Genomic DNA, 26,818 nt, shown 5'->3' with positions numbered 1-26,818 from the left:
ATGTTTTTGAGAATATATTTGCTGCAATTAATGTTTGTCCCAAGCTTGGGGATGCTACAATTAATGAAGATGATATTTTTAGTCTCCCAAGTTTTGATATGCAAATTTATAATGATGATAGCATGCCTCCTACTTATGATGATTATATTGATGAAAGTGGGTTTGGAAGAGTGTCAACTTTATGAAGTAATGATCCCACTATTTTGGAGGATGTTGAATCTTATTGTGATAATTATGAAAGTGGATTTGGAGAGGTCATGACTTTATTTAGTAATGATTCCACTATCTTGGAAGAGGTTTCAATTGATTATGATGAGAACAAAGTTGCTACTTATGATGATTATTGTGATGACACGTATGCTATAAAAAGTAGTGATGATTATATTTATAAAACTTGCCATGAGTATGATTACCCCTTTTCTGAACATTACTCTTTTAATATGGAAACAATTTATAGTATTCGAGTTTCTTATGATACTCCCACTATTCCGAATAAGAAGAATTTTGCTTATGTGGAGAGTAATAAAATTTCTATGCTTCTAGATCATGAAAAGAATGCTCTATGTGATGGTTATACTGTTGAATTAATTCATGATGCTACTGAAAATTATTATGAGGGAGGAATATATGCTTGTAGGAATTGCAATAATATCAGGTTCCCTCTCTATGTGCTTAAAGTTTTAAAGTTATGCTTGTTTTGCCTTCCTATGCTAGTTGTTTATTGCTCCCATAAGTTGTTTGCTCACAAAATCCCTATGCATAGGAAGTGGGTTAGAATTAAATGTGCTAGTCATATTCTTCAAGATTCTCTCTTTATGTTACAATTCTTATCTTTTATGTGAGCATCGTTGAAATCATCATGCCTAGCTAGGGGCATTAAACAATAGCGGTTGTTGGGAGGCAACCCAATCTTATTCTTGTTCTTTACTTTTTTCTCCTGTTTAGTAATAAATAATTCATCTAGCCTCTTTTTATATGTGGTTTTATGTTTTAATTAGTGTTTGTGCCAAGTAAAACCTTTGGGAAGACTTGGGGGAAGTCTTTGTGATCTTGCTGTAAAAAACATAAACTTTAGTGCTCACGAGATTAGCTGCCATTTTTTACTGGAGACTGCTATTTAGTTAATTCTTTTTGCAGAGGATTAAAAGACAAATTCCTCAGGTCCACAAATTTATTTTGGAATTTTATTAGTTCCAAAAGTATACGTTTGATCCAGATTACTACAGACTGTTCTGTTTTTGACAGATTCTGTTTTCTATGCGTTGTTTGCTTATTTTGATGAATCTATGAGTAGTATGGGAGGGTATGAACCATAGATGAGTTGTAATACAGTAGATATTACACCAATATGAATCAAGAATGAGTTCATTACAGTACCTTGAAGTGGTGTTTTGTTTTCTTTCACTAACAGAGCTTATGAGTTTTCTGTTAAGTTTTGTGTTGTGAAGTTTTCAAGTTTTGGGTAAAGATTCGATGGACTATGGAATTTCCATAAGGAGTGGAAAGAGCTTAATCTTGGGGATGCCCAAGGCACCCCCAAGGAAATATTCAATTACAACCAAGAGCCCAAGCTTGGGGATGCCCCGGAAGGCATCCCCTCTTTCGTCTTCGTTCATCGGTAACTTTACTTGGAGCTATATTTTTATTCACCACATGATATGTGTTTTGCTTGGAGCGTCAATTTATTTTGTTAGGATTTGCTTTCTGTTATTTATAACAATGTTCTGCATCTTTTACTTCAATAAAAGTGGCATTGATAGCGTTTACTATGCCTATTTTACTAGTCCACATGTTGCTGTTTGAAAACAGAAAATTACCGCTGTTGCAAAAATTCCCTAGAAAATTCAGAATGTGATAAAATGTTGAAATCTTTTGCATAATAATCTCTGATAAATTTAATACAGTGGTAATTTTCTTTCATAATTTTTGGAGGTAGGGAAGTATGGATATTGCTGCACTCTTTACAGACTGTCCTGTTTAGGCAGATTGCTGTTACGTTTGCCTTGTTTGCATATGTTTGCTTCTTTAATGGTTATATTTGAGGATAGGACTATTAAATATGTAGAGGCATTTAGTATGCAATGTTGAATAATAATTTTAGTGATTTGCTACAGTAGAGTATGATACGTTTTTTGCATTGGTTTATAGTAACTTATCTCACGAGTCCTTGTTGAGTTTTGTGTGGATGAAGCCTTTGAGGTTTAGGGAGACCGTGATATGAGAGGAATTAAGGAGGCACAAAAGCTCAAGCTTGGGGATGACCAAGGCATCCCAAGATAATATTTCAAGAAGTCTCAAGCGTCTAAGCTTGGGGGTGCCCCGGTTGGCATCCCACCTTTCTTCTTCAACAGCTATCGGTTAGTTTCGGTTGATCCTAAGTTTTTGCTTCTTCACATGATGTTTGCCATTCTTAGAATATCATTTTACTTTGTTTTGATTGCTGTTTGAATTAAAATATCAAGATCTGAAATTCTTAAATGAGAGAGAGTCTTCACATAGCTACATAATTAATTAACTACTCATTGATCTTCACTTATATCTTTTTGGAGTAGTTTGTCATTTACTCGTGTGCCTCACTTATATCCTATGAGTAAATGGTTGAATGATTTGAATGTCATAAATCTGAAATTATATATGTTTCATATGCTTATCCCATGGGGAGTAATGACTTTACATATAAGAAGTAGAGGTGGTAAATTTATTGAAGGTTAGCAAACATTGTATTGGTCACTTGAACAATTCATGAAGAATATTGAAGGAAGAGAGATTTCACATATAAATATACTATCTTGGACATCTTTTGTAATTGTGAGCACTCATTAAAATATGACATGCTAAAAGGTTGATGTTGGACAAGGAAGACAACGTAATGGGTTATGTTTTCTTATATTCGAAATAAAGTATATTGTCATGGATCGCCCAACACGTTGAGCTTGCCTTTCCCCCTCATGCTAGCCAAATTCTTTGCACCAAGTAGAAATACTACTTGTGCTTCCAAACATCCCTTAAACCAGTATTGCCATGAGAGTCCACCATACCTACCTATGGATTGAGTAAGATCCTTCAAGTAAGTTGTCATCGGTGCATGCAATAAAAATTGCTCTCTAAATATGTATGATCTTTTAGTGTGGAGAAAATAAGCTTTATACGATCTTGTGATATGGAAGCAATAAAAGCTACAGACTGCATAATAAAGGTCCCTATCACAAGTGGCAATATAAAGTGACGTTCCCTCGCATTAAGATTTTGTGCATCCAACTATAAAAGAGCATGGCAACCTCTGCTTCCCTCTGCGCAGGGCCTATCTTTTCTTTTACCTTATGCAAGAGTCATGGTGATCTTCACCTTTCCTTTTTACATTTTATCCTTTGGCAAGCACATGGTGTTGGAAAGATTCTGATATATATATATATATATCCAATTGGATATAAGGCATCATGAGATATTATTGTTGACATTACCCTTGAGGTAAAAGGTTGGGAGGCGAATCTATAAGCCCCTATCTTTCTCTGTGTCTGATTAAAACTTTGAACCCATAAATATCGCGTGAGTGTTAGCAATTGTGAAAGACTAAATGATAGTTGAGTATGTGGAGTTTGATAAATCAAAGCTCTGACATAGACTTTCCTGAAAATAAGATGAATTGTAATTGTTTGATAACTAATAACATGGTTTCTTAGTTTTCAAGAAAATTTATGATCTATATTTTAACATGTGAATAGCTTGTTACTTGATCATGAGAAGCTTTATGAGATGAGCTACTGTTATGATATATAATGATGCTAGGAAAGGTGATTGAAATTATCATTGATCAAACTTGTGCACCTGCTAGAATTCACACTCCATAAATTATTTCTTTTATCATTTACCTACTCGAGGACGAGCAGGAATTAAGCTTGGGGGTGCTGATACGTCTCCAAATTATCTATAATTTATGAAGCATTCATGCAATTATATTATCTGTTTTGGATGTTTATGGGCTTTATTAAACACTTTTATATTATTTTTGGGACTAACCTATTAACCCAGAGCACAGTGCGAGTCCCTGTTTTTCCCCTTGTTTCAGTGTTTCGCAGAAAAGGAATATCAAACGGAGTCCAAACGGAATGAAACCTTCAGGAGCGTGATTTTTGGAACGAACGCAATCCAGAAGACTTGGGGTGTACGTAAGGGAAGCAACGAGGAAGGCACGAGGCAGGGGGCGCGCCCACTCCCCCTAGGCGCGCCCTCCACCCTCGTGGGCCCCTCGTGGCTCCCCTGACGTACTTCTTCCTCCTATATATATCCATACACCCTAAAAACTTTAGGGAGCAGAATAGATAGGGAATTCCGCCGCCAGAAGCCTCCATAGCCACCGAAAACCAATCTAGACCCGTTCCGGCACCCTGCCGGAGGGGGAACCCCTCACTAGTGGCCATCTTCATCATCCCTGCGCTCTCCATGACGAGGAGGGAGTAGTTCACCCTCGGGGTTGAGGGTATGTACCAGTAGCTATGTGTTTGATCTCTCTCTCTCTCTCTCTCTCGTGTTCTTGAGGTGGTACGATCTTGATGTATCGCGAGCTTTGCTATTATAGTTGGATCTTATGATGTTTCTCCCCCTCTACTCTCTTGTAATGGATTGAGTTTTCCCTTTGAAGTTATCTTATCGGATTGAGTCTTTATGGATTTGAGAACACTTGATGTATGTCTTGCGTGGGATACCCGTGGTGACAATGGGGTATTCTATTGATCCACTTGATGTATGTTTTGGTGATCAACTTGCAGGTTTCGCCCATGAACCTATGCATAGGGGTTGGCACACGTTTTCGTCTTGACTCTCCGGTAGAATCTTTGGGGCACTCTTTGAAGTACTTTGTGTTGGTTTGAATAGATGAATCTGAGATTGTGTGATGCATATCGTATAATCATACCCACGGATACTTGAGATGACATTGGAGTATCTAGGTGACATTAGGGTTTTGGTTGATTTGTGTCTTAAGGTGTTATTCTAGTACAAACTCTATGATAGATTGAACGGAAAGAATAGCTTCGTGTTATTTCACTACGGACTCTTGAATAGATCGATCAGAAATGATAATTTTGAGGTGGTTCAGTACCCTACCATAATCTCTTCGTTTGTTCTCCGCTATTAGTGACTTTGGAGTGACTCTTTGTTGCATGTTAAGGGATAGTTATATGATCCAACTATGTTATTATTGTTGAGAGAACTTGCACTAGTGAAAGTATGGACCCTAGGCCTTGTTCAACGCATTGCTATACCGTTTGTGCTCACTTTTATCATTAGTTACCTTGCTGTTTTTATATTTTCAGATCACAAAAACCTTTATCTACCATCCACATACCACTTGTATCACCATCTCTTCGCCGAACTAGTGCACCTATACAATTTACCATTGTATTGGGTGTGTTGGGGACACAAGAGACTCTTTGTTATTTGGTTGCAGGGTTGCTTGAGAGAGACCATCTTCATCCTACGCCTCCTACGGATTGATAAACCTTTGGTCATCCACTTGAGGGAAATTTGCTACTGTCCTACAAACCTCTGCACTTGGAGGCCCAACAACGTCTACAAGAAGGTTGTGTAGTAGACGTCAGCCCATTGTTGGAATATACAAGCCAAGTTCTATAATGATAAATTCCCACTAGTATATGAAGGTGACAAAAAAAGAGACTCTCTATCATAAATATCATGGTGCTACTTTGAAGCACAAGTGTGGAAAAAAGGATAGTAGCATTGTCCCTTTTATTTCTTTTTTTCTTCTATTTTTTATTTTTTGGGGCCTTCTTTTATTTGGCCTTCCCCCTTTTTTTATTTGGGACGATGCACTATTAATGATGATCATGACACTTCTATTTATTTACAACTCAACGATTACAACTCGATACTAGAACAAAGTATGACTATATGAATGCCTCCGGCGGTGTACCGGGAAGGGCAATGAATCAAGAGTGACATATATGATAAATTGTGCCTGGTGGCTTTGCCACAAATATGACGTCAACTACATGATTATGCAAGGCAATATGACAATGATGAAGCGTGTCATAAATGAAACGGTGGAAAGTTGCATGGCAATATATCTCAGAATGGCTATGGAAATGCCATAATAGGTAGGTATGGTGGCTGTTTTGAGGAAGATATAATGAGGTTTATGTGTGATAGAGCGTATCATATCACGGGGTTTGGATGCACCGGCGAAGTTTGCACCAACTCTCAAGGTGAGAAAGGGCAATGCACGGTACCGAAGAGGCTAGCAATGATGGAAAGGTGAGAGTGCGTATAATCCATGGACTCAACATTAGTCATAAAGAACTCACATACTTATTGCAAAAATCTACAAGTCATCAAAAACCAAGCATTACGCGCATGCTCCTAGGGGGATAGATTGGTAGGAAAAGACCATCGCTCGTCCCCGACCGCCACTCATAAGGAAGAAAATCAAAAAAAAACCTCATGTTTCAAATTTGTTACACAACGGTTACCATACGTGCATGCTACGGGACTTGCAATATTCAACACAAGTATTTCTCAAATTCAAAACTAATCAACTAGCACAACTATAATATCACCATCTTTATATCTCAAAAGATTTATCAAGTATCAAACTTCTCATAGTATTCAATGCACCTTTTTATGAAAGTTTTTATTATACCAATCTTGGATGCCTATCATATTAGGACTAATTTTACAACCAAGCAAAATTACCATGCTATTATAAAGGACTCTCAAAATAATATAAGTGAAGCATGAGAGATCAATAATTTCTATAAAATAAAACCACCACCGTGCTCTAAAAGATATAAGTAAAGCACTAGAGCCAAAATTATCTAGCTCAAAACATACAAGTGAAGCACATGGAGTGTTCTAATAAATTCCTATTCATGTGTGTCTCTCCCAAAAGGTGTGTACAGCAAGGATTATTGTGGTAAACAAAAAGTCAAAGACTCAAATCATACAAGACGCTCCAAGGAAAACACATATCATGTGGTGAATAAAAATATAACCTCAAGTAAAGTTACCGATTGACGAAGACGAAAGAGGGGATGCCTTCCGGGGCATCCCCAAGCTTAGGCTTTTTGTTGTCCTTGAATTTTACCTTGTGGTGCCTTGGGCATACCCAAGCTTAGGCTCTTTCCAATCCTTATTCCATAATCCATCAAATCTTTACCCAAAACATGAAAACTTCACAACACAAAACTCAACAGAAGATTTCATGAGCTCCGTTAGTATAAGACAACAAACCACCACTTAAGGTACTGTAATGAACTCATTCTTTATTTATATTGGTATTAAACCTACTGTATTCCAACTTCTCTATGGTTCATACCCTCCGATACTAGCCATAGATTCATCAAAATAAGCAAACAACACACGAAAAACAGAATCTGTCAAAAACAGAACAATCTGTAGTAATCTGTAGGTTTCGAATACTTATGTAACCCAAAAAATTCTTAAATAAATTGGTGGACGTGAGGAATTTGTCTATTAATCATCTGCAAAAAGAATCAATCTAATCGCACTCTCCAGTAAAAAAAGGCAGCAAATCTCGTGAGTGCTAAAGTTTCTGTTTTTTACAGCAAGATCGCAGAAACTTCCCCCAAGTCTTCCCAAAGGTTCTACTTGGAACAAACACTAATTAAAAGCATAAAACCACATCTAAACAGAGGCTAGATGAATTATTTATTACTAAACAAAACCAAAAATCAAGAAACAAAAATAAAATTGGGTTGCCTCCCAACAAGCGCTATCGTTTAACGCCCCTAGCTAGGCATAAAAGCAAGAATAGATCTAGGTATTATCATCTTTAGTATGCAATCCATAGGTGGCTCTCATAATAGATTCATAAGGTAATTTAATTTTCTTTCGAGGAAAGTGTTCCATGCCTTTCTTAACGGAAATTGGAATCTAATATTCCCTTCTTTCATATCAATAATTGCACCAATCGTTCTAAGGAAAGGTCTACCAAGAATAATGGGACATGTAGGATTGCAATCAATGTCAAGAACAATGAAATCTACAGGCACATAATTCCTATTTGCAACAATAAGAACATCATTAATCCTTCCCATAGGTTTCTTAATAGTGGAACCCGCAAGATGCAAATTTAAAGAACAATCATCAAATTCATGGAAACCTAACACATCATACAAAGTTTTTGGAATCATGGAAACACTAGCACCCAAATCACATAAAGCATAGCATTCATGATCCTTAATCTTAATCTTAATAGTAGGTTCCCACTCATCATGAATTTTTCTAGGAATAGAAACTTCTAATTCAAGCTTTTCTTCATAAGATTGCATTAAAGCATCAACGATATGTTTGGTAAAAGCTTTATTTTGACTATAAGCATGCGAAGAATTTAGCACGGATTGTAACAAGGAAATACAATCTATCAAAGAGCAATTATCATAATTAAATCCCTTAAAATCAAAAATAGTGGGTTCATTGCTATGTAAATTTTTGACCTCTTCAATCCCACTTTTATTAATTTTTGCATCAAGATCTAAAAACTCCGAATCATTGGGACGCCTTTTAACTAAAGTTAACTCATCTCCAGTCCCATCATTATCAAGATTCATATTGCAAAACAAAGATTTAATAGGAGACACATCAATAACTTTTAGATCTTCATCCTTATTATCATCAAGACTAGAAGAACACGCTTTTATAAAGCAAACTTTTTTAGCACGCATCCTAGCGGTTCTTTCTTTGCACTCATCAATGGAAATTCTCATGGCTTTGAGAGACTCATTGATATCATCCTTTGGTGGGATAGATCTAAGTTTCAAAGAAGCAACATCAAGAGAAATTCTATCCACGTTCCTAGCCAACTCATCAATCTTAGACAATTTTTCTTCAATCAAAGCATTGAAACTCTTTTGCGAACTAATAAATTCTTTAACACTAGATTCAAAATCAGAGGGCATCTTATTATTATTTCCATAAGAATTGTTGTAGGAATTACCATAATTATTAGAGGAATTGCTAGGATACGGCCTAGGATTAAAGTTTCCTCTATACGCGTTGTTATCGAAATTGTTCCTACCAACAAAATTCACATCCATAGATTCATTATTATTTTCAATCAAACTAGACAAAGGCATATCATTAGGATCATAAGAAACACTCTTATTAGCAAACAATTTCATAAGTTCATCCATCTTTCCACTCAAAACATTAATTTCTTCTATAGCATGAACCTTTTTTACTTGTAGATCTTTCGGTGTGCCATTGAGAATAATTAACCATAATATTATCTAGGAGTTTGGTAGCTTCTCCTAAAGTGATTTTAATAAAAGTGCCTCCCGCGGCCGAATCTAAAAGATTTCTAGAAGCAAAATTCAATCCAGCATAAATTTTTTGTATGATCATCCATAAATTCAAACCATGAGTAGGGCAATTGCGAATCATTAATTTCATCCTCTCCCAAGATTGTGAAACATGCTCATGATCTAGTTGCTTAAAGTTCATAATATCGTTTCTAACAGAGATGCTCTTAGTGGGAGGAAAATACTTAGAGATAAAAGCATCTTTGCACTTATTCCAATAATCAATACTATTTTTAGGCAAAGAAGAAAACCAAGTTTTAGCACGATCTCTAAGAGAAAATAGGAATAGCTTCAATTTAACAATATCATTATCCACATCTTTCTTCTTTTGCATATCACACAAATCAACAAAGCTGTTTAGATGGGTAGCAGCATCTTCACTAGGAAGGCCCGAAAACGGATCTTTCATGACAAGATTTAGCAAAGCAGTATTTACCTCACAAGATTCAACATCGGTAAGAGGAGCAATCGGAGTTCTAATAAAATCATTATTGTTGGTATTGGAAAAATCACACAATTTAGTATTATCTTGAGCCATCGTGACAAACAATCCAACACACAAGCACACAAGAAGCGAGCGAAAAAGAGGCGAACAGAAAAAGAGGGCGAATAAAACGACAAGGGTGAGGTGGGGGAGAGGAAAACGAGAGGCAAATGGAAAATAATGTAATGCGAGGGATAAGAGTTTGTGATGGGTACTTGGTATGTCTTGACTTGTGCGTAGATCTCCCTGGCAACGGCGCCAGAAATCCTTCTTTCTACCTCTTGAGCACTGCCTTGGTTTTCCCTTGAAGAGGAAAGGGTGATGCAGCAAAGTAACATAAGTATTTCCCTCAATTTTTGAGAACCAAGGTATCAATACAGTAGGAGACTACACGCAAGTCACCTCGCACCTACACAAACAAATAAGAACCTCGCAACCAACGCGATAAAGGGGTTGTCAATCCCTTCACGGTCACTTACAAGAGTGAGATCTGATAGAGATAATAAGATAAATATTTTTGGTATTTTTATGATATAGATTGGAAAATAAAGATTGCAAAATAAAATAGATTGGAAACTTATATGATAAAATATAGACCTGGGGCCATAGGTTTCACTGGTGGCTTCTCTCAAGATAACATAAGTATTATGGTGGGTAAACAAATTACTGTCGAGCAATTGATAGAAAAGTGCATAATTATGAGAATATCTAGGCATGATCATGTATATAGGCATCATGTCTGCGACAAGTAGACCGAAACGATTCTGCATCTACTACTATTACTCCACACATCGACCGTTATTCAGCATGCATCTAGAGTATTAAGTTCATAAGAACAGAGTAACGCATTAGGCAAGATGACATGATATAGAGGGATAAACTAAAGTAATATGATATAAACCCCATCTTTTTATCCTCGATGGAAACAATACAATACATCCCTTGCTGCCCCTACTGTCACTGGGAAAGGACACCACAAGATTGAACCCAAAGCTAAGCACTTCTCCCATTGCAAGAAAGATCAATCTAGTAGGCCAAACCAAACTGATAATTCAAAGAGACTTGCAAAGATAACAAATCATACATAAAAGATTTCAGAGAAGAATCAAATATTGTTCATAGATAAACTTGATCATAAACCCACAATTCATCTGATCTTGACAAATACACCACAAAAAGAATTACATCGAATAGATCTCCAAGAAGATCGAGGAGAACTTTGTATTGAGATCCAAAGAGAGAGAAGAAGCCATCTAGCTAATAACTTTGGACCCGAAGGTCTGTGGTAAACTACTCACACATCATCGGAGAGGCTATGGTATTGATGTAGAAGCCCTCCGTGATCGATTCCCCATCCGGCGGAGCTCCGGAAAAGGCCCCAAGATGGGATCTCTTGGTTACAGAAGGTTGCGGTGGTGGAAATAGGGTTTCGTGGTGCTCCTGGATGTAGGTCGGTGGAGCTGCGAGGGGCCCACGAGGGTGGGGGGCGCGCCCAGGGGGGCAGGCGCGCCTCCCTGCCTCGTGGCCTCCTCGCTCCTTTCTTGATGTCTACTCCAAGTCCCCTGTACCATGTTTGTTCCAAAAATAACTCTCCCGAAGGTTTCATTCCGTTTGGATTCCGTTTGATATTCCTTTTCTACGAAACACTGAAATAGGCAAAAACAGCAATTTGCACTGGGCCTTGGGTTAGTAGGTTAGTCCCAAAAAATATTATAAAAGTGTATAATAAATCCCATTAAACATCCAAAACAGATAATATAATAGCATGGAACAATCAAAAATTATAGATACGTTGGAGACGTATCAGAGCCGGTCTACTAATCTTGGACGTGATGCCTATGTAATGATCATTGCATGGATATCGTCATGATTATTTGAAGTTCTATCAATTGCCCAACAGTAATTTGTTTACCCACCATTTGCTATTTTTCTCGAGAGAAGCCACTAGTGAAACCTACGGCCCCCGGGTCTCTTTCTCATATCATTTGCCTTTGCGATCTACTTTTCCTTTGCTTTTATTTTTAGATCTATTAAACCAAAAATACAAAAATACCTTGTTGCAATTCATTCTTATTTATTTTATTTGGTGTTCGATCTATCAATCTACTACAATTTTATTCACGCCCGTTTGCCCATCTTGGGGCGCCGCTACCCGAATGGGATTGGCAATCCCTTTTACACGTCGGGTTGCGAGTATTTGTTATTTGTGTGCAGGGGATATTTATGTTGTGTTGCTTGGTTCTCCTACTGGTTCGATAACCTTGGTTTCATATCTGAGGGAAATACCTACCGCTGCTGTGCTAAATCATCCCTTCCTCTTTGGGGAAATACCGACGTAGCTTCAAGCCGCCATCAGTCAGGTCCTGACGTAGGTCGTATGTGTAACCCGGAGCCGCTGACTCCTTGCCTCTATGGTGAGGGGGCGCGGGCCGTTGTTCGGCATAATTAGCCGTTTTGTCCCGTCCATGTGGTGGTCGGTCCTGTTGATCAGCCTGATTGTATTTTGACGGTATTGGCGCAAGGGCCTCATCGTCGAATTGTGACAGTAGCCTGCATTTTGGATAACTCTCTGTCAAGCTCTCAAAGCCATATCCTTCTTCGGCGTCTAGGACCTTAGTCCATCTGTCATTGAGCGTGTCCTGTTCGGCTTTAATCTGTTATTGTTTCTTTCTCAGGCTTTGCGCGGTGGCGATGAGCTATCGCTTGAAGCATTCTTGTTTGAGGGGTTCTCTGGGACAATGAAATCTTCGTCACTGAGGCTGACATCCTCTTCGGAGACAGTTAAGTAGTTACTATCTTCTGAATCTTCGCGATCGGCGAATTCTTCGGGGTGAATTGACCCTCTTCCCTTTCATCCTGATCGAACGCAGGCTCCACGGGGTTTTGGGGGTCTTCGGCATTATCCGGAGTGTCATTGTCTCTGGTGTCGGTGTTGCTTTCCCTTTCTCGACACGATCGTGAGCGGCGCTGCTGACGCTGACGTTTTGGTGGTTCATCGACGGGCTTATCCTCATCTGGATCCTGAATGCCAACATCGTCCTTCCTCTCAGGGGTGTCCACCATGTATACATCGTAAGTAGAAGTGGCCGTCCAACGCCCGGTGATGGGAGGGTTTTGACCTGGTTCGGCTTCGACATCATCGTCCATGCCATCGATGTCTTCAGAAGTGTAGTCTAGCATGTCAGTTAAATCCTCGACAGTGGCTATTAAGTGGGTGGTGGGTGGGACGTAAAATTCCCCAGTCTCAGCCCCCCAGTTCGCACTGGACGTAGTTCAGGGGTGACACCTCCGTGATGGCGAGATATTGCATTAAGTCCAACGCCTCGTTTAAGAGCGAGAGTTGGACAGGCGTCTGAGGATCTGTGGAGCTAGGTTTGGTGGTAACCGATTGACCGAGCCCGAAGGACGCAGACCTCAAGAGTTCAGAGTTGGTGCCCTGAGGCGAGTCCGACTTCCCGATGATGGGGAGAGTCCCATTTGATTCTGGGTCCGCCGACGAATTGCTCGCATCTGGGTCTCCGGCTAGAAGCTCCATGATGGTAGAGAGTCCGGCGGGATTCACCCTCCCGTCTTCGGACGAAGTAGTCCGGCCCGGATCTAAGGCCGAGGCGGACACAAGCGTCGACCCTTGGGCGGGATCTGCTAGTAGAATCTAAGGGCCTCCTTCGTGCGGGTGGGGAGCGGCAGCCGAAACCGTGAACCCCTTGAAGATGAGGTCTCCTCGGATATCGGCAATGTAGTTTAAACTTCCAAACCCGATCTGATGACCAGGGGTGGAGCTATCGACCTGCTCGAGGTGATCGGTCGAGTTGGCACATAGCACGAAGCCACCAAACAGAAAGAGTTGACCAGGGAGAAAGGTCTCCCCGGAAACAGCGTCGTTGTTAATGACGAGGCGAGCCATCAATTCTTCTATTGAAAAAACAAGAGAACTCCCAATGAAAGCACCAATGTTGGTGTCAAAACCGGCAGATGTCGGGTAGGGGGTCCCAAGTTGTGTGTCTGAGGATCGATGGTAACAAGGGACAATAGGGACACGATGTTTACCCAAGTTCGGGCCCTCTTAAAGGAGGTGAAACCCTACATCCTACTTGATTATATTCGGTATGTGTATAGGGGTTACAAGAGTTGATCTACCTCGAGATTGTAATGGCTAAACCCTAGCTGTCTAGCCTATGGTTGTTCTGATAGCCTCTACGGACTAAACCCTCCGGTTTATATATACACAGGAGGGGCCTAGGGTTATACATAGTCGGTTTACAAGGGAAGGAAATAATACATCTGGACACCAAACTTGCCGTCCACGCATATAGGAGTCCTATCCGGACACGGGGGATAGTCTTCTGTTTTATCTTCATGGCCCATTAGTCCGGCCCATATCGAATAGACCGGACACCCGATGACCCCCTGGTCTAGGACACCCTCAGCAGGTGACGGGCATTGGTGTCAAGCTCAGAGATGTTCTGCTATCTTTTTAGTTTTGTCATGTCGGTCTTTACGTGACTTATACTTTGTTTTTTATGATATGAATGAGACATATTACCATGCAAAACACACACACATAGAGATAGAGATTCATTTTGTGAGAGACAAGGTAGCTCCGAGAGGTATGTGTTCTTCATGTTCCAACCAACGCTCAGTTTGCTGGTATCTTCACCAAGGGGCTTTGAATGGCATCCTTCATCGACATTTGTGCAGTCTTAATGTTGCCGAGCCCGCCGTTGACACTGTGCGGGTGTGGGGGGGTATGGGGTGTACCACGATCGGCAACACTTATACCACGATCACCCACATTTTCCACTAGTCTTTAGACTTCGGTTGTACTCGGCTACTATATGTAATCCCTCCCTGTACTCTGAATCGACGAGGAGACCATTCTCTGAAATTACACTAATTAGGGTCACAATAGACGAGCCAGACCAGCGCCGGCGGGAGGCACAGGAAACCCTAGCAGATGGGTGTCCTCGTGTATGAGCGAAGGGGTATGAGCCTGGGTTGATTGCGAAATCATTGGTATACACTTTTTACCGGAAAGTGCTCTTCTGCTCTCAAGCTCAAATGCTCCCTGATGAACAGTAAAATAAAAATAGTAAAAAATACAAAAAAATGTAAATGTTTTTTGTGGTAAATTTTGACAAATGTTTTATGCGCTTGACAAATTTCAGCATGAAAGGACATTCGTGGACGCCATGGAAAAAAAGAATCAACGCTCCAAAATGCTTTCAAAACTAGCATTTTTGGAGCATCGTTTGTTTTCACGACTTCCATGAATGTTATTTCTTGATAAATATTTGCAAGCCCACAAGACACTTGAGAATGTTTACCACAAAAATATTCAGATTTTTTTCATTTTATGTACTATTTTTAATTTAATTTTCATCAAGGAGCATTTGATCTTGGTATCAGATACTCCGTGTCCTTTTTACCTCATTTCCCTTTTTATTTTCATGTTTTTTTTCATGTGTTTCACCAATGGATGTGCCCTTGATGTATATTAGATACCGTTCATATTTTCCTTTACACCTATGGCATACCGATGTAATGCATGCTTTTCTTGTGGTATAGACATCGTCAACGGATCTGACATTTAAGTTCGTTTGTATCTTGCATATCCTTATACGTTTCCATGTTGTACAAAATTCATTGATTATGTGGAATTGACTTTGTATATGTTTGAATCACTGATAGGACATTTAGTTCCATAGCTGGAACTATGGCGCCAGTATCCTCGACAGTGTTCCATTGGCACCAACAAAGTTTTGATCTAAACGCCCTCCATTGCCACTTTCAAAGTGGCGATATACTTAGCCTCTGTTGTAGAATTCACCACAATATCCTGCTTGGAACAATTCCAACTTACTGTGTCACCACTATGTGTAACCATAAAACCCCGATTGAAATCAAAATTGACCGGATCAATGATGAAGATTGTAACTACTTACATGGTTGGTCCTAATCTTCATTATGTCAAATGCACTCTTGATCATGGTCTGTCCATCACTCCGTCTGCTCCTACCTCTCTCACGTCATACATTGATGCGATTGGGCAGGATGCCCGGACACTCGTTGGTCCACTTCTAGTTATTGTGTGTACTTGGGTGATAATTTGGTTTCTTGGTCTTCAAAAAGGCAAATAACCGTTTCCAGGACATCTGTGGAAGCAAAATATCGCTCTCTCGCTCATACAGTTGCCAAAACAGTTTGGCTTTGTCAACTTCTCACCGAGCAGCATCGCCATCTTCATCAAGATACCATCGTTTATTGTGACAATGTACCAGCTGTGTATATGTCTTGTAACCATGTTCAACAGGTAGAAACTAAGCACATAGAGATAGAGATTTATTTTGTGAGAGACAAGGTAGCTCGGAGAGGTACCTGTTCTTCATGCTCAAAACAATGCTCAGTTTGCTGATATCTTTACCAAGGAGCTTTCGATAGCATCTTTCATCGATATTCATGCAGTCTTAATGTTGTCGAGACCACAGTTGACACTGCGCGCGGCGGCGGGGGGGAGGGGGGGTGTTAGTCAGCATAACGCCTCGGTCAAGCAGCACCATCAGCAACAATTATACCACGATCACCCACATTTTCCACCATTCAAGTTAATCTTTGCAATCCAAACGTTCTCCTCAATGGTCTGCTTGACGCTTCAATGCCTTCTTTGTTGGGCATCAAAGATAAGGGCTGTCAATCAGTTCTGAGCTTTCAGGGTTCCTCTGCCTCCCACCGGTGCCGGCGCCAGTCCGCCTCGTCTCTGGTGGCCTTAGGGTTATGGGAGCGCGGCGGATCCCGGCCCTTGCCGGTGGGAGGGCTCCGTTTTTAGATGTGCCTTCACGATTTGTTAGGATTTGTGTTCGGCTCGGAAAGGCGAGACGGCGGCGGCTTATTGAAGATGGAATAAGGTACTCTCACCTAGCCCCCGTTCCGGTGGTGCGTTTAGCATCGTCGGTGGGCGTGTGTCTCCGGCAGATTTGTCCTTGGTGGATTTGCTCGGATCTGTTCGTCTACGTTCGTGTGTTTTCAGGTTGGATCTTTCCGATTTACGCTACTCTTCATCTACGACGGTTGCTGTTCTGGTGCGCTGGTCCTATGGGGCCTTAGCATGACGACTTTCCGACTTTCTACTACAACAAGTTTTGCCCGGCTCCGGTGATGGAGGGGCGATGACGACGGCGCGCCTTCGGCTCGCTTCAGTGCTTGTAGTCGTCGCTAGGTGATGTATGGATCTGGATGTAATTTTTATTATTTCTGGTGTTTGTTGTACCGCCATCTTCGAAGATGAATAGATGGGATGTTTTCCCGCAATAAATAAATAAATAAATCGGTTTTGAGCTTTGCAGCCACGGTGATTTTCAAAATGATGTTGTCTCTCCATTGCCAAAGACAATGGCAGTGCAAGCTTAAAATAGGTCCATGTTCGCGCTATTGCACAGTTTTGCCCTTGTCGGCCCAAAATTTTAACCACTTCTTCCATTTCAACCATGGCCATCTCAACCGCAAAGCCCTCGAAACTTTTCAAGGTCAAGGTTAAGAATCCCCAACGCCCACGATTGGTGGAGAGACGGACGGTCTCCTAATTAATCCTGTAAAACTTCTTTCATATTACTGTACAGCGGACAGCACACCACCACACACGCGCACATGTGCAACATTTTCTTGGCAGACTTGGCTAACTTGTGCCGAGATGGTTATGCCAGACTAGAGGCTAGCTAGGTGGTGTGCCTTGCCCGCAGAGCTACAAGATACTGATTCCTCCTTTCATATGCTACAAGATACTGACTCCTCCATTCATATCCTACAAGATACTGATTCCTCCTCTCCGGGCTACGGTTGATTGATAATCAAACCCCATTGCCTAACTAGGCACTAGCAGCCGTTAATCTCTTTGATGCCACATGCACGGATGTATATCCAATTTGCTATATATACACCCCGGCCGAGTTGTGTCTGCACAGAGCACCACATAGGCAGAGAATCACGCAATCAAACCAAAGTGAGAGACCAAGAGAGATGGCGTCCAAGGCATTCCCTGCTCTGGTCCTTGTGGCGCTCGTCTGCGGCCAGCTTGTGGTCGGCGGCCATGCCCAGACCTACGTCGGCGGCGGCCGCATCAGGGGAGGAGGATCTGCTCCCGGAATGCAGCCACCGACTTACCCTCCTGCCCATGGCCACTCTTCCACCATTGGTAATCTACCTCTGTTGTTTCTCCGTTTGCTTGCCATTGATAAACCATTTCATTTTCCTGTCATTTCCCTGGTTCTGACTGTTGTTTGTTTGCATGGTCTGTGAATATGGCAGGAGAATACGAAGGAGCTGGAAGGCCTTCAGCCGTGGAAGAAGACAAGGCCTTCATGGTCAACAGCCTGCCGGCGCACGACCGCCCGCTGCCTGTCCCGCCTACCGGTCACTAGTCCGTCTAGGCAACGCAGTCGAGCTTGAGATCAGCGGCCCAGTGGCCAGCACTAATAATAAGAATAAATTTGTGTGAAGTTGTCCTGTGGTGACTCTGTTCCTGTCATCAGGGGTGTAAAAGCAGAGTACACCGAACTACTAATAAAAGTACTGTTGAGAAAGTTGGGACTTCACAGTGGTTTCAAGAGAACATATATAAGTTTGTTCCGAAATTCCGTTTACATCTTACCATGAACATAATATGGATGTATCTAAATCGTGCATGAACGTTTTCGATCTTGCACTGTTGTAATTAAAACCATACATGGTTGAAACTACGACGACGTCTCGAACGAAACGATCCTAATCACTTGTCCTTGAGTTAGGTAAAGACTGCAAGCATATCGCAAAAAGAAGAACCGATATATACATCCCGGTTCCTCACTTTTGGCCAGACACCGCAACCATCGATCTCTCTAACTAGAGATAATAATATGTCAACATGCCCTGCGGTAGTTAGCGTTTTTTCTGTGCTGATCCCTTTTAGCTAAGAATCAATCTTGTATTTATTATGTAAACATCGTAAATATTTATATTTTGTATTTTTTCTAGCCATGTGTTCATGCGGTCCACTTGTGCTTTGAATTTTGTTTCCAAGAGAAAACGGAGACCTGCCCATTTGTTATCTTGATAGAGAGGGGATTCTCTAACTTCTACTTATATGCAACCCTCGTCTGTACATAGTACACAATGAACAAAAAAACTGTGTATAGAGTAAAAAATGTGTCAAACAAATTAAGTTTACAGTATGGTTTGATCTAATATAATCTAATCAACAGCTGCATCCTCCAAACAGCATACAGTAAAAGTAGAAGACCTGTGGTAAAAAAACTAAAAATGATGTAAAGAACTGAATGTACATAAACCATCTAGAAACAGCAGCGGCAATAACATCAGTACCAGGTCTGATAATTGCAATCGGTCACTAAAATAACATCAGTACCATGTAACTAATACTGAATACAATGATCACCAAGAGATACAGGACAATTGTTTTCACTAGTGAGTATATAATGTAGCAAGGGACACTCCAAACAGCCAGAGTGTTACCGAAAAAGGCTTTCGCCCTGCTTTATAAATAAAGCAACCACCGAGCACAAAGGTATCAAGGTTCCAACCACACAACACACACACACACAGCCACCGCAAGCAGGTCCGACAAACACACACACAGACGAAACCCAGGTTCAACAGAGTGTTCACCCCATTGAGCTCTTCAGCAAACATTTAGGCCAAGAATTGTAACCCGGTACATTATTTGCCCTAGTGGATATGCTGGGCATGCTATCAGAAAGGTGGTGGTGAGCCGCCTGGCCCAGGGAACCTTGGAGCAGGCAGAAACAACAGAGGTAGAAACTGCACAGAAACATTCTTCAGTTGCAGAGAATCAGAGATATCTGATTCAAACAGAGAGAAAAAAAAAACTTCGAGCGAAGAAAGCTAAACCACTAATGTACACCTCGCCACTTATACTATCTGGATGAATTGTTTCTTCTTTTCCTTTTGAGATGTTAACTTAACAAACTGATGATTCCGGTGGAAAAAAATTGTGAATTCTCAATTTCCATTTGCTAACTGAGGATTCAACTTACCAGGATACAAAGAAGCCACCAAAGCCAGCCCGACAATAAGCAGAGCGAGTACCACCCAGAAATCGAGGGCCTCCCAAACCTGGTCCTCCAGGCCCATGAGGATCCATTCCACTACAGTTTCATATGAACTCAATCAATACACAGTTTTTTTCCCAGAAAATATGCAAGACTTGATGCGACAGTACAAACAAGAATCAGAAAAACTAAAATGGGCTTTAGCCATTAACTTGCAAACAAGAATTAGAAAATTTTAAATGTGTCTTCCTCCAGGCCATAACACCAGCATGTTACATGTCCCTCATGTCTTGCAAATTACCATGAAGGTTTCAGTGTAGTCACATAAGACACAATGTTCTTTCATGTGAAGTCTTGCACATACAAAATTCAGGAGGCAGTTCCATGTTTATGTTGTGTTAGATTTCCATATTTATCTTGTGTTGTGGATCTATTTCGTCAGAAAAAAAACTGCAACTCCTAGTAGCATGTGTTTAATGATGTGCAGGCTGCAATGTTGGTCGACTCATCTGAAAAATACACTGGTTACTAAACCTTGTTCAGATGGTTTTGGACACAACTAGGTTACTACCAGTGTCAGTAGCCTGCCTGTATAGAACAGCTTCTACATTGTATAGAACCACCCAAAGTGTCTTCTGCCCTTGTGGACTTAACCAACCTTAGGTTTCTTCCTCCTGGGCAAGTTTTCATTGCGTGTTTGAGTTCGATATTAGCAAGAGAAAAACAAGGCATGTTTCTGCATTTTTTTCTACTCTGGTCGATAACAATCTATGAACTATTAGTTTGTATTTGATTTCACACGCCGGCTTGTAAAAGTCACCAACAAGGTGCAACGTAGACTAGAGTCCTGATAACGACATTCAGGTACTGAAATAACATCAGTGTCAGGTAACTAGGTAAGGCTGCATACAATGACCTCCGAGAGAAATATAACTAGGTGAAGAATGCATAGATGTACAGTAAGAACTAGTGCCTGTGCAACTACTACTCTGCAATGTTCCAACTACTATGCATCCTCAGCTTACTCTTACAGAACATTTGAGTTCAATGTGATTGGTTACAGATCGTTGAAAAATAGAGGATGTAAACTTGGACCAAACATCACCCAATACAGTTTAAGGTGAAGAGGCTTCTTGATCCATCGCCAGTTACACGCACCAGATCAATTAATCTGGATGATGGAACTTACTTTTACACCTTACTTCTAAATTCTAAAGTAATCTACAGCTGTATTGCCACACAACAGGCCTGTGCTATCCTGCTCGAGACATGAACAAAAAATTATGGAACCTGGGCCTGACAATGACCAACATTTCTTGTGCTTATCCGTACAGGTTTTGCTTCTTCAACTTATGTTCAGATTGTGCATCACAAGAAGCACCAATCCTTAAATGTATAGTAGGATATGGGAAATAGTAAGAGGTCATTCCAAATAACATAATAGAAAAATAGTGTCCTGATGAAAGCACAAAATGGTATCCATAGATTTTTCAGGTTACGGTACCAGTCATTCCTAGAAAATACTAAATCTCCTTGATTGAGAGAAAGATAACCAGCTTAAAGTCTCCATAAGCTCTACCTGACCAGATGCAATGGATGCATGAAAAACAATGAATTACGAGAGAACATTTCATTGAGTAGTCGACTAGGGTCAACTATTTAATTTAACTACTAGTACTCCAAGGTCTTCTAAAATATCAGATGCGGCATGCAAGTCAACAAATAATCTGCCTATGTTCATCATCAGTTTCAATGAAATGTAGAAACAGACTACCATGTTCTTACTATTGACTATTAAGAAGACCACTAGATAGAAATGGTAATGTCAATTCTTCAATTCAAGAAAAAGGGCACCAATAGTGAAGTCAATTCCTCAGCCAAGAAAATAGACACATTAGGCAAATTGGGTGGCAAATATTTCGAAAGCAGGGCAAAATAGTTTCAAAAGCAGAGCAAAGCATCAACATAACATCTTTCACTTCAGCCAAGGGAGACAGGCATATAACAGTCAGAGCTTCTGATCATAATTTATATACATCAATGAACAAAAAAGAAGAGGCCAACAGACACATGGTTGATCCAATTCATAGATATTGCAACCTATAAGGTGGGAACCGAGGCTGTTAAGAAGCACCACCTCACTCAACAGCCATCAGACTCAGAGGAAAGGCCAAGGTGTTCACAACATAACCTTCAAGAGCCGGAAAAAAGGTATGCTGAACAAGGCTTTGCTTGAGCCGACATTCATAAATATGGAGGTCTAGGAGACCACGATGGGTTGATGTGAAGTGCCCACTGACCACATAATTTTGCTGAACAAGGCTTTGCTTGTTCACAACATAATTTTTCCATGAGTATCGATGTGAAGCGCCCACTGACCAAAACTGACAAGCAAGAGCATACCACCATGCCTAGAAGAAGCAGTGTTCACACTCCAAAGTTTAACATCCCAAGAGTCATCACAACCTTCAAACCGCCCACTGATTTCTTTGACCGGCAATCTGTTCCGGTACTTTAAGCTCCAAACCTCGCTCTCGTAGTTCTTCAACAACCATATACCAACAGTGTGGTTGTCATCATCATGGCAATAGATGGCGAGCGTGTCATCCATCTCAAAGATATATGACTTGGTGGGAACAATTAGAGCATGCATGTGCTAGAACGACTCAACTATGATGTCGTATACTATTATGGGCTTGCTTTCACTCAGGTGGTGATATAGTGGGTACCAATGTAGGCTATCATGCACTTGGACAGGTAGGTTGAAGACCTCTGACTCTGTTCCCGGCCACCCGATGTACCTCGTGGCTGGTCGGAGCTATCGGCGTTCTGGGAACGGGGGTCCCTAGACTTGCCTGCCTGCGGCCTGCGGCGTGGCTCAAGTGGGTGCCCAGCGCGGCCCATCTTCATCAGCTCAAACTCAAAACCCTCACGAGGGGCCAAGCCTCGTGGGGCGGACGACAGAAAGCTTCCTCACAGGCAGCCTCATCAGGCAGGCTCGCGAGGAGGCGGAGAGATCAAGGCAGGGATACCTCGCGAGAAGCCCGTGACACAAGCCATGACGATCGAGACCAGGCGGGCGCCAGGCGGGCGCCGGCCTGCGCAGTGTCCTTGCTTCCCCTTTGGTGCAAAGGGGGCAAGCACATGCCAAGGCATCGGGCAAAGGTTGCCATTCCGGTGCAACGAGACCAAGACCAGCAGAGCGGCAGGACGGAGGTCACCGTGGAGCCCAAGACGGCGTCATCACCAGTACTTTTGGCAGCCGAAGACCACCTTTGGTCAGGATAACTTGTACTACATGTTCCCCTTAAAAATGGCCAATTGTTGGCGCCCTTCCCGCTCATTATTTGGGGAGAGGCCCAGGGTCTCTATAAATAGAGCTAGCCACCACAGAGTAGAGGGGGATCGACACATAGAGACATCTAGAGATCTGATAGAGCCCTAGCAGAGAGAGAGAGAGAGAGGTCACCAAAGTAGTTCATCGCACCAGCCCAAGAACACCTCTCGCGAGGCTGTTCTTCCCTTGTACTGTTCATCATCAGCCCCTGAGGCAATTCACCACACCACACACTGGAGTAGGGTATTACACCACAACGGTGGCCCGAACCAGTATAAACCTCGTGTCCCTTGTGTTGTTCGTTGTTTTCAGCTTAGATCACGCGAGGAGATTGGACGTAGATTGGTAGGGGAGAGATCTCCGCGCGCACCCCAGTGTTCGAACCTCAAGGGTCTGCCGGAACTTGAAATCCGACAGGAGCCCAACGGAAGGACATACTCCCTCTGTTTCTTTTTAGTCTGCATATAAGGTTTGGTCAAAGTCAAGCTTTGTAAAGTTTGACTAATTTTATATTAAAAAATATAATCATTGACAATATGAAATCAATATTATCAGATGCACCACAAAATGTATTTCATACTATGTAGTTTTAATATTGTAGATGTTCATATTTTTTTATATAAATTTAGTCAAACTTTGTGTAGTTTGACTTTGACCAAATCTTATATGCGAAGTAAAAAGAAACGGAGGGAGTACCCGTCAATTTGGTCTTCAAATGTGCCCATATCATACCGTTGCAGTAGCAGCCGGTACTCGCTAGTAGGTGGATGCAGGTACATCCCCAAGACGGCGAAATCCCACAGTGGCTCCGGGAGGGAGGCGTGCTCGCACGTGGCTGGGTTGCAGATAAAGATGTAGGATCCAGAGGCAGTCCTGGCGATATTGGAGAGGATGAGGAGGCCGTCGCATGAGGCTTCCAGATAAAAGTACCCGTCAAGCCGGACGACGGTATGGAGCTGCATGGAATCAGCGGCCCGGTGGTCGAAGGCGAGGATGTCAAGGAAGTGGACGCCGAGGGCTAATTGGCTGCCGGCCAAAATGGGTAAGGCGGGCTGGCGGGCGTGGTGCGCCAGGAGGAAGCAGCGAGCGGAGGTGACGCGACACCAGGCGCGGCAGCGGAGGAGCGATTTGGGGTCGAGGCGGACGAGGATCTCCCAAATGACGACGATCTCGTCTAGGAGTCCGATGAGGAGAGATGTCACTGCTGTTGCTGGCACGACGTCCGCCATGGCCGCCGGCTGGGAGCTCATCCTCGAGTAGTGCGGGTGGCGACAGAGGGAGATGGAAATGGAGAGCAATTAGTTAACGAGCGCTCCTTTGGAAGCCTCGTAACAATTAGCGCTACTTGGCGCGCTCTCAGCCATTCGCCACATATCGCGTTCTCAGCCATTCGTCACATGTCGCGCTCTGGGCGTTCCCTTCGGATTTTTTTATTTTTCCGCACGCGTTTTCGGCTTTTTAAATGGTTTTTTCTAGTTTTTTTTGATATTTTGGTTTTCTACCGGTCTTCTTTACCTTTTTGATAAAAAAATTGAAAAAAAAATTTGCACGAAAAAATACATTTTCTTTTTTTTCTTTTTTGCGAGAGTCACGGTCGTGCTTCTCGGAAACGGAAAAAAACAAGTTTTCTGTTTTTTTTCTTTTCGCGAGAATCACGGTTTTGCTTTCGCGAGAGGCATGGGTGTGCTATCGCGAGAATCACGGCCGTGCCTCTCGGAAACGGAAAAACGTGTATTCTGTTTTTTTCCTTTCGCGAGAGTCATGGTTTTGCTTCCGCGAGAGGCACGGTTTTTCTTTTCGCGAGAGTCACGGCCGTGCCTCTCGAAAACGAAAAAAAGCGTGTTTTCTGTTTTTTCCTTTCGCGAGAGTCACGGTTTTGCTTCCGCGAGAGGCACGGGTGTGCTTTCGCGAGAGTCACGGCCGTGCCTCTCGGAAACGGAAAAAAACATGTTTTTTTCTTTCGTGAGAGTCACGGTTTTGCTTGCGAGAGGCATGGTTGTGCTTTCGTGAGAGTCACGGCCGTGCCTCCTCGGAATAAAAAAAACACGTTTTCTCTTCTTTTTTCCTTTCGCGAGAGTTACGGTTTTGCTTCCGCAAGAGGCACGGTTGTGATTTCGTGAGAGGCACGGGCGTGCCTCTTTCGGAAAGGGAGAAAACCCGTGCTCCCGGTTCGGTTTTTTCGTGAAAAAAAGTTCATTAAAATCTATCAACATGAGATCTAGTTTTGAAGATCTCGACGCGAGGAATCCAACGGTGAAAGCGGTTCGAGATTAGATAAAAGGTTTTGAATAATCAGATCTACAAAAAAGGGAAAACTCCAAGATTACAACAAGTGGCGTGATGCATGTGTGTCACTTGTCGCAACCAAGGGAGTTGGAGTGATCTTTGCAACAAGTACTTCTCAATTAGTGATTTCAACGGAAATGGGCACGGCGCAGGTTCCCAACCCTACGGAGAGAGATCTGGGATGAGCTTAAGCCCAGAACCGGGCTGGGCTTAGCCCGAAAGCAGATCACTTCCCCTAAAAAAACAGATTTTATTTTCTATTCTCTAAAAGAAAAAAAACAGATATTTTTTCCTTGCCACCGGAAAAAGGGAATTTTCCTGGAGACTGGAGTACAACTGTTTGGAAATACATAATAAGGTGTTCATAACATTCAAAGGGCATCAATCAGACAATGTTACATGAAGCCTTTCGTGTGCTCATATATGGTACCAATTTTGTTTTCTTCAACTTATATTAAAGATGCTGCATTTTGTTACTGAGTTCACGACAACCTCTAACAGAACATTGTCACGAATACAGTTGAGAGAAATATGAAACCACGTCTTACAAAGTTTATATTTTCAAAAGGTGTAGAGAAGGTGGCCACTATGGTGGTGGCGTGATTCCTTATATTCCTCTGAAAGCATGTCATGCCACAAGTTGAAGACGGCCCCAGGGCCCGGAAGAGATAAAGTAGCCATGCTAGCCTCCCTAGTCCAGGACCTAATGTGATTCGAGACCGTGATTGTAAAAAGGGCAATTGTTATAAAGGTCGGTCACAATCCCCTGGCCTGAGGCCAACATTGTCAACAAGGATAGTGATGCCATCCCCTCACTGCGAGCATGTCAACTGTGAGTATCCTGCTGTGAAGCACCTGTGAAGAGAAGAATTTGCACTTTGGCTCAGAATGGGCAAAGATACTTTTGCATTACTTCATCATAGTCTAGATATTGAGTTGTGCTTCAAATCAGAGAATTGCAATTTTAAGCTTGACATAATTAAAAAATCTAAAAATGACACATGGGCCCCATGGTATTGGGAGAGGCCCAACTTCCCCTCTATATATTGGGAGTTGGGTCGTTTTATTGATGATCACCAATAATTTATTGGAGATATGTAGGATGTCCGAGCTCGTTTTTTGGCCCAAATTCCCCCAATACAAAGAATGGGGATGGCAAGGCAAAGTTGTTTGAGATGATCTAAGATATTTGTTGAACTCCACGCTTTATATATCCTTGTCCTCGGATATTTAAGAATATTGAAATATACAAATGCACACACATATATACAGTACAATTTTGTTTTTGTTGTGGTTGTTTAATTCTTAATTGTTACTA

At 41.8% G+C, this 26,818-nt stretch overlaps 1 protein-coding gene and 1 long non-coding RNA gene across 2 annotated transcripts; one reads left to right on the top strand and one right to left on the bottom strand.

Moving 5' to 3' along the window:
* The first annotated feature begins 17,759 nt into the window (after positions 1-17,759).
* LOC147966571 (uncharacterized) lies at positions 17,760-18,392 on the top strand. The gene is made up of 2 exons (XR_015607800.1): positions 17,760-18,004; positions 18,118-18,392. It is a non-coding gene; the product is annotated as an uncharacterized LOC147966571 (long non-coding RNA).
* A 5,484-nt stretch (positions 18,393-23,876) lies between these two features.
* LOC147966570 (F-box protein At3g07870-like) lies at positions 23,877-24,443 on the bottom strand. Its single transcript, XM_087530877.1, has one exon. The coding sequence runs from the start codon at positions 24,441-24,443 to the stop codon at positions 23,877-23,879; it is 567 nt and encodes a 188-aa protein (XP_087387003.1).
* Between the last annotated feature and the right edge of the window lie 2,375 nt (positions 24,444-26,818).

This window comes from Triticum urartu, chromosome 6A (genome assembly GCF_056163025.1).
Source record: "Triticum urartu cultivar PI428250 chromosome 6A, HENAU_Tu73, whole genome shotgun sequence".
Taxonomy (NCBI): domain Eukaryota; kingdom Viridiplantae; phylum Streptophyta; class Magnoliopsida; order Poales; family Poaceae; genus Triticum; species Triticum urartu.
The sequence above is the reverse complement of the archived record's forward strand: the minus strand, read 5'-3'. Positions and strand labels throughout refer to the sequence as shown.